We start from the raw sequence: 9437 nt of genomic DNA, 5'->3' as shown, positions 1-9437 counted from the left end.
CTTATCCGGATTTCTGGTTCACAGACTGTAATACAGAGTCATTCATTTCCTCGATTCGGGATTATATTGGTGACTTGGGACACCCTAAATCTCCCAAGTGGCGACTCTGAAATAAACAAACAAATCCCGTTTCGATTGTCCTTTAATTGGAAAAAACTCCCTGTGCCCTCGCGGGGAAGGAAAAAGGAGGTGTGACACTATTTGGTTGGTTCCGACAGATAGAGAGAGGATTAGGAGGTTTGTTGATGGCCTCACATCTCATCTTCATATTCTCATGACTGGGGAGAGGGTGTCTGGTGCTACTTTTGAGGAGGTTGTTGACATTGCTCGTGAGATTGAGTTAGTTTGTCACAGAAACGAGATGAGAGGGAGGCCAAGAGGCCTCGAGGATCTGGTAGTTATGGTGGTGCTCCTTCGAGTGGTCTGTTTCAGCACGGTAGAGGTCGTCCATTCAAGCATGCTCAGCCAGCTCGCCTAGGTTATCGTGGGGCGTCATCAGGTTATGGTTCTCACAGTTCTCATCACGGCCTGTCATCACTTAGTGTCGTTCCAGCTTATAGTTCGTCCCGTGCTTTATCAGTTTAGGGATTTTCTATGCCAGGTGCATCTACTAGTCATTTGGTGCTAGGGGTTCCCTTCAGTCCCTGTCTCCAGCACCTGAGAGTTGCTATGAGTGTGGAGAGACGGGTCATATGTGGAGGCAGTGTCCTCGTCGCCTTGCGGGTTCATCTCAGCATAGGAGTCAGCCATCGGCTTCAGCACCAATTACTTCACCACCACCCACCCACCCAGCTAGGGGTGGAGGTTAGTCAGCTAGGGGTCGCCTAGAGGGGGAGGTCGATCAGGTGGCGGTCATGCCCATTTCTATGCACTACCAGCTAAACCCGATGCTATTGCTTCTGATGTTGTTATTACAGGTATTGTTTCAGTCTGCCACAGAGATGCCTCTGTATTATTTGATCCCGATTCCACTTATTCTTATGTGTCATCATACTTTGCTCGTTATTTGGATATGCCCCATGAGTCTCTTGTTTCACCTGTTCATGTATCTATTCCGGTGGCGATACTATTGTGGTAGACCGCCTGTACAGATCGTGTGTGGTGACTATTGGGGGTTTGGAGACCCGAGTGAATCTTTTGCTGTTATGTACAGTGGATTTCGAGGATATTTTGTGCATGGATTGTCTATATCCGTGTCGTGCTATTCTGGACTGTCATGCTAAGACATAGACATTGGCTATGCTGGGTGTGCCAATGATTGAGTGGCGAGGTTCGACCAATTATGTTCCCAGTAGGGTAATTTCATTCTTGAAGGCCCAGCGTATGGTTAGGAAGGGTTGTCTTTTGTATCTAGCCTTTGTGAGGGATGTCAGTGCAGAGATTCCTAGTATTGATTCTATTCCAGTTGTGAGGGATTTTCCCGAGGTGTTTCCTGTAGACCTGTCATGCATGCCACCGGACAGGGATATTGATTTTGGTATTGATCTGGTGCCGAGCACTCAACCTATTTCTATTCCACCGTATCGTATGGCACCAGCGGAGTTGAAGTAGTTAAAGGAGCAACTTCAGGAACTCCTTGATAAGGGGTTCATTCGGCCTAGTATGTCGCCCTGGGGTGCGCCGGTTCTATTTGTGAAGAAGAAGGATGGCACTACGAGGATGTGCATTGATTATAAGCAGTTGAACTAAGTAACAGTTAAGAACTAGTATCCTTTGCCTCGCATTGATGATTTATTCGACCAGCTTCAGGGAGCGAGGGTGTTCTCCAAGATTGATCTCCGTTCAGGTTATCACCAGTATAAGATCAGGGACTCGGATATTCTTTAGATGGCTTTCAGGACCCGATATGGTCATTATGAGTTCTTGGTGATGTCTTTTGGGCTGACCAATGCCCTAGCAACGTTCATACATTTGATGAACAACGTGTTTTGGCCTTATCTCGACTCGTTTGTCATATTCTTCATTGATGATATTCTGGTATACTCGCGTAGTCAGGAGGAGCACACAGAGTATTTGAGAGTTGTGTTGCAAATATTGAGGGAGGAGAAACTTTATACAAAGTTCTCCAAGTGTGAGTTTTGGCTCAGTTCAGTGGCTTTCTTGGGGCACGTAGTGTTCAGCGAGGGTATTTAGGTTGATCCGAGGAAGATAGAGGCGGTTCAGAGTTGGCCCAAACTGTCCTCAACCACAGAGATTCGTAGCTTTCTTGGTTTGGCGGGTTAGTACCTCCGGTTTGTTCAGGGATTTTCATCTATCGCATCGCCCTTGACCAAGTTGACTCAGAAGGGTACTTTATTTGTATGGTCAGACGAGTGTGAGGAGAGCTTTCAGAAGCTCAAGACAGCCTTGTCCATAGCTCCAGTGTTAGTTTTGCCATCAGCTTCAGGTTCATATACTATTTATTATAATGCTTCGAGAGTTGGTATTGTGTGTGTGTTGATGCAAGATGGTAGAGTTATTTCTTATGCTTCTCGTCAGTTGAAGCCCCAAGAGAAGAACTACCCTGTTCACGATTTGGAGTTGGCTTTCATTATTCACGTGTTGAAGATTTGGAGGCATTATTTGTATGGAGTGTTTTGTGAGGTGTTTACTGATCATCATAGCCTCCAACACTTGTTCAAGTAGAAGTATCTCAATTTGAGGCAGCAGAGATGGTTGGAGTTGCTAAAGGATTATGATATTACTATTTTGTACCATCCGGGAAAAGCTAATGTAGTGGCCGATGCTTTGAGCAGGAAAGTGTTGAGTATGGGGAGTTTGGCATATATTCCAGTTGGGGAGAGACCTCTTGTAGTTTATATTTCGGCCTTGGCCAATCAGTTCATGAGGTTGGATATTTTGGAGCCCAATCAGGTATTGGCTTGTGTAATTTCTCGGCCTTCCTTATATGATCGCATCAGAGAGCGCCAATATGATGATCCTCATTTGCTTGTCCTTAAGGACAGAGTTCAGCACGATGATACCAGGGATGTGACTATTGGTGATGATGGGGTGTTGAGGATGCAGGGCCGGATATGTGTGCCCAATGTGGATGGGCTTCAGGAGTTGATTCTCGAGGAGGCCCATAGCTCGCGGTATTCCATTCATCTGGGTGCCGCAAAGATGTATCAGGATCTGAGATAGCATTATTGGTGGAGGAGAATGAAGAAGGACATTGTGGGATTTGTAGCCCGGTGTCTCAATTGTCAGCAGGTGAATATGAGCATCAGAGACAGGGTGGCTTGCTTCAGCAAATGGATATTCCTAAGTGAAAGTGGGAGCGAATCACCATGGACGTTGTAGTTGGGCTCCCATGGACTTTGAAAAAGTTCGATGCTATTTGGGTGATTGTGGATCGGCTTACCAAGTCCACGTACTTCATTCCTGTGTGTAATACCTATTCTTCAGAGCGATTGGTCGAGATCTAAATCCGGGAGATTGTTCGTTTGCATTGTGTTCTAGTTTCCATCATTTCAGATAGGGGCACTCGGTTTACTTTGTAGTTTTGGAGGTATGCGCTGCAATGGGTACTCAAGTTGAGTTGAGCATAACTTTTAACCCTCAAACGGACGGGTAGTTCTAGTGCACTATTCAGATATTGGAGGACATGTTGCGTGCTTGCGTCATTGATTTCGGAGGGTCATGTAATCAGTTTCTACCACTTGCAGAGTTTTCTTATAACAACAACTCCCAATCGAGTATTCAGATGGCTCCATATAAGGCTAGGCTATTGGGGACAGACTTGGTGCAAGATGCTTTAGACAAGGTAAAGGTAATTCAGGAGAGGCATCGTCAGGGCAGTCGAGACAAAGAGTTATGCTGACAGGAAGGTTCAGGATGTGTCCTACATGGTTGGTGAGAAGGTTCTGTTGAAGGTTTCACCCATGAAGGGTGTTATGAGATTTGGGAAGGGTAAATTGAGTCATCTGTTCATTGGGCTTTTTGAGGTGCTTCGGAGGATTGGGGATGTGGCTTATGAGCTTGTTTTGCCACCCAGCTTGTCGAGTGTGCATCTGGTATTTTATGTTTCTATGCTCCGGAAGCATATTGGGGACCCGTCTCATGTTCTGGATTTTAGCATGGTTCAGTTAGATGATGATTTGACTTATGATGTGGAGCCATTAGCTATTTTGGAGCATCAGATTCGACAGTTGAGGTCAAAGGATATAGCTTCAGTGAAAACACAGTGGAGAGGTCGGCCCGTGGAGGAGGCTACCTGGAGACCGAGAGGAAGATGCGGAGCATATATCCTCACCTGTTTGAGGCTTCAGGTATGTTTCTTGACTCTTTCAAGGATGAACGTTTGTTTAAGAGGGGGATGATGTGATGACCCGGCCAGTCGTCTCATGAGTTACAGCTTCATTTCCCCCATTTCTTCTTCTTATTACTTTGTTTATCGATACTATGTGTGATCGGGTTGGTTGACTCGGGCTCGGAGAGGTTTTGATGAGGTTTGAGATACTTAGTCTCTTTTGAGGAAGCTTAAGTTGGAAAAGTCAACCGGATATTGACTTATATGTCAGAGGGCTCGGATGTGAATTCCGATGGTTCGGACATCTTCGGGATATGATTTGGGACTTAGGAGCGTGATCGGAATGTGTTTTGGAGGTCCGGAGTACATTTAGGCCTGAATTGGCAAAAGTAGAATTTTGGCATTTTTCGGTTGATAGGTGAGAATTTCATATAGGGGTCGGAATAGAATTTCGGAAGTTGCAGTAAGTTCGTTGTGTCATTTGGGAGGCATGTGCAAAATTTCAGGTCATTCGGACGTGGTTTGGTAGACTCTTTGATCAAAAGCGTAATTCGAAATATTTTTAGAACCTTAGGCTTGAATCCGATGTGTTTTGGTTGATTCGATGTTGTTTGAGGTGTTTTGAAGATTGGTATAAGTTTGGATAGTGGTATAGGACTTGGCTGTGCTTTTGGTTGAGGTTTCGGGCCTCAGGGAGATCTTGGATAGTTGGCGGATGTTTTGAAGTTGGATATAGCAATTGAAGCTAAGTTTGCTGTCATAACCGCACTTGCGGCTAGGGGACAGCAGGTGCGGGCTCGCAGAAGTGCACAAGGAGCCGCAGATGCGGCCAAGACGAGGATCAACTGGGACCGCATAAGCAATAAGGGGAGCGCATCTGCAATAGCACAGGTGCGGGCAGTGCATTGCAGTTGCGGATATTGGCCCATAAGTGAAAACCACAGATGCGGTGTCTTGGACCGCATATGCGGTGGATGGACCGCAGGTGCGAAAAGCTTGGGCCATAAGGTATAAAAGAATTCCTTCGCGATTTTTGAGTTGTTCTTCACTATATCAAGTCGGTTTTGGAGCATTTTGGGAGATATTGAAGAAGTATTCAAGGGATAACGTCTGGAGGTAAGACTTTTGAACCTAATAATCGATCCTATGGCATTATTTCACTGATTTGGCCTAAGATTAATGAAAATTAAGGGTTATAAATTGGGGATTAGGGCTTGGTATTGTAGACCTTGACTTGAGGATTTGAGGGGTCATTTGTGGTCGGATTTTTGGACTTTTGATATGTATGAACTCGTGGGGAGATAAGGAATCTATTGATGTAAATTTTATCGAATTCCGAGACGTGGTCCCTGGGGTCGGATTTTGGTTAATTTCGGGAATTATGTTGTAGATTTATTATTTTCACATGGGCTTCGTTCCCTTAGCATATTTTGACATCGTGAATCTGATTTTGGCTAGATTCGATGCGAGTGGAGGCCGATTCGAGGGGTAAAGGCATCGCGAGCTAGAGTTTCGACCGAATTGAGGTGAGTAATGATTGTAAATGTTGTAAACCCCGGATTTCACATCGTTGTGCTATATTGAGGTGACGCACACACTTGATGGCGAGCATGGGGTTGTGCACCGTTGGGTATTGTGACTTAGTCCATCCCGAATGACTGTTTTACAATGTATTTGATTGAAAACTATTTGCTATCATCATGTTTTGGGCTAAATGCCATATTTGGGCCTCGTGCCAACTATTTGGACCTTTAGGGGAATTTTACTGGTATTTCCTCACTTTTTTGACTTTATATTTGTACTCAGTCATGCTATATTATACTGTTTCCATAACTCAACCATGTTTACTCTGTTTTAACACTTTAAATGATGTTTTGGGCGGAGCATCATATTTTTACTATGGCTTTTAGAGATTTCTGACTAAGGCCGAGGGCCTGTGTTGTGAGGATACTTTTGGGTCGGGTTACACGCCACAGCAGCGATACACTGATTTATGATTATAAGGCCGAGGTCCTGAGATTGTACGTCACGAGGTGGCTCGTTGATATGAGGCCGAGAGTCTATTGATTATGCCACGAGATGGCTTGATATTGAGCTTGGGCCATAAGAGACCCCTCCCGAAGTTTGTACACCCCCAGTGAGCGTAGGTACCCATTGTGATATGAGATATAGCCCGAGGGGCTGGTGTTGTTCCATGTTGTTGCCTGAGGGGCTGATTCTGTTGGTATTGTGCCCAAGGGGCGGTTTTTATGTGTTTATCTTTTCTAGCTGCCTGTCATTTACTTGTTTAACTATTAAAAAGGTATTTTAAGGAAGCTTAAACTGAACTAAGGTGTTTTTATGAGATTTCACTATTTTATTGCACTTTACTCGTTTTACTCTGCCTCTTTATAGCATGTTGTTGTATTTTTACGTGATTTCTTACCGCTCAGTCTTCATTTATTATTATTACTCTCTGAGTTGGAGTACTCACTTTACTCCCTGCACCCTGTATGCATATTCAGGTGCTTCAGGTCCTGCTAGCAAGGGTTGATAGTTTCCAGCAAATTTTCGGAGTCCACTAGGTAACTGCTCGGCGTTCGCAGCCCAGTGTTTCTCCCTCTTATCATCATTTTATTCCCTTGTATTGGATTTTGTAATTGACTGTGTAGTCCCTTTTCTGTATTCCTAAACTTATGTTAGACGCTCATGACTGGTGACACCCCGATGTCGGGTTGTGTTTGTTCTACAAATTGTGTTATTTCACTGTTTCTTTTGAGATTTAATCATGTTAATGACTTATATTGTGTTATCTTAATTATTAAAATGAATCGGATGTTGTGTCGGCCGGCCTTGTCTTCACGAGAGGCGCCATCACGATCGGGTCTGAGTTTAGGGTCATGACAATATGAAGTAAAAATAACAAATATAACAAATTTAAGATAAAAAGATATTAAAAAGTTAGAATGATAAAACTAGATTCAAGAAATTTGAAGACTTAATGCTAAATTTCGTAATGCTGCTTCAAATATTTTTCGCAAGCTTTAAACGTGAGAATTGAGAAAGAAGAGAAAATCAGACGCAACTTGTAGACCAGGTTTCTTCGTATCTTTAGTCCACACAATAATGTACATTTTCCCTCATATCTCCAAGTAGTACCCTTCCCTTCAATTATTTTATGCATTCAAATCTTACTATAAATAGAACCCAAGATTACATCAGTTTCTTCATCCCTTAATTTCATAAGTATCATAACTAAGCTTTGAACAAAATAGAAAACATGGGTTCTAAGGCATTTCTGTTTCTTGGCCTTTTTTTGGTTATTTTTTTCCTGATAAGCTCTGAGGTTGTAGCTGGGGAGTTGGCTGGGACTTCAAACGGTAAGCTTACTTTAAAATCTCTTCTCTCATTATTTGGTATAGGATTTAACTAATTATATATGCTGAAAATTTAAAAATTGTATAGGTTATTAGTATATTTTAACATGTTGTAACATTGAATATTCTTTAACCTTTCAAATTAGTGTTTATCAGCTACAACAACAACAACAACAACAATCCAGTATAATTCCACTTAGTGGGGTCTGGAGAGGGTAGTGTGTACGCAGACCTTACCCCTACCCTGGGGTAGAGAGGCTGTTTCCAAATAGACCCTCGACATCCTTCCCTCCAAGAACTTCCCACCTTGCTCTTGGGTAGACTCGAACTCACAACCTCTTGGTTGGAAGTGGAGGTTGCTTACCATCAGAACAACCCCTCTTGTACATAGAGCTAGTAGTTGAGTTACACTTTTGTATTCACTAATTAACGCTATAGCTTGATCATAACTCTTACTATATACTCTCTATTTTATTTTACGTGTCTTAATTTGACCGGATACGAAGTCTAATTGAGAATATAAATAAAACTTCTGAATCTTGAGATCTTAAACTAAAGTTTTATAAGAATATACTTAGAATATCATTTGAATCTTGTAATATTAAACATGTCTTGTATACGTAGAGTCCTAAAGGGTAAAAATGAGAAAGGTAGAACTTAAAACTTATTTATTTATAAATATAGAAAGAGGTATTTGAAAATATTTGGACATGAACACAATTTGGAGCTGTTTTTTAATTTTTGTGAGTGATTTGATGTGAAAATTTTGAAAAATAATTTTTTTCAAATTCTCAAAAATTTCGAAATTCAATTCAAGTAAAATTTAAAATTTTCATGGTCCAACACTGATTTCGAAAAAAAAAAGAGTGAAATTTGTTTATGGCCAAATGGCCCATGTTTTAATTTTCACAATTGATGCAGCAATAAAATTGGATAACGAGAATGAAGTACACATTGACGGACGTGGCGAATACAATGGGGTTGGTGGTGATGGACATCATGGTGGTGGTCACGGCCGTGTTGTTCGTCGTCGCCGTCGTCGTATAATTATTAGGAGATGCCGCTATGGTTGCTGCAAGAAAGGTTACAATGGTTGCAAAATGTGTTGTTCCTACGCAGGTGAGGCCATGGATAAAGTTACTGAAGCCCGGCCTCACAACTGATCATTATGTGTATAGATAAAGAGTTTAAGCTATATATGGCAGTTGGTGTATATAATTTATACGTTGTGACAAGATGTAATAATCTTGCTACTTTAGACATTGCTTGTAACAAGTATGAATAATGCCATTCGGTCCTTATGGATGGTGGGTTATGTAATGTTTTGTTGTACAATATATTGTGATAATATGTTTCCATATTGTTTATTTTCTTCTTATTTTAGAGTAAAGGTTTTTCTTCTATTTTATGAATCCTACCATTCTCTTTTAATCCATGCCCGCAAATTCACAATCCAAGTAGAGATGGAACTACAATATAGCTTACAGGTTTTGGTCGAACCCAATAATTTTATTCTAAAAATTCTGTTTTTATTTTAAGAAATTTATTAAATATGTACAAACTACTAAGATAAACAAAATAACTTAAAGGGACTAAAATCTCGACGGTGCATTCATATTATTTGCAGCTTCTTCGAGAAAATCTATCAAATTGAGCAACAACAGATTTCATGTACTTCGATTAGTGTCTATTCCAGAAACTTTTCTCCAAGTAGTCATTGTAGTGTAATATATACATTTCTCCGTTCTGGTTTGAGATTGTTTACCTGGACAATGGTAACTACAATTATATTTGATTTTGTGGTTCTAAAAATACATGATTCACTTTAATACTAGTTGTTAGACATTAGA

The 9437-nt window shown here is 41.6% G+C and overlaps 1 protein-coding gene across 1 annotated transcript; it reads left to right on the top strand.

Moving 5' to 3' along the window:
• Positions 1-7399: 7399 nt before the first annotated feature.
• Positions 7400-8945, top strand: LOC104249247 (glycine-rich protein-like). The gene is made up of 2 exons (XM_009805625.2): positions 7400-7590; positions 8509-8945. The coding sequence occupies exons 1-2, from the start codon at positions 7491-7493 to the stop codon at positions 8748-8750; spliced, it is 342 nt and encodes a 113-aa protein (XP_009803927.1). The 5' UTR covers positions 7400-7490; the 3' UTR covers positions 8751-8945.
• Positions 8946-9437: the final 492 nt, after the last annotated feature.

This window comes from Nicotiana sylvestris, chromosome 1, assembly GCF_000393655.2.
Source record: "Nicotiana sylvestris chromosome 1, ASM39365v2, whole genome shotgun sequence".
In the NCBI taxonomy this organism is placed as follows: Eukaryota; Viridiplantae; Streptophyta; class Magnoliopsida; order Solanales; family Solanaceae; genus Nicotiana; species Nicotiana sylvestris.
The sequence above is the reverse complement of the archived record's forward strand: the minus strand, read 5'-3'. Positions and strand labels throughout refer to the sequence as shown.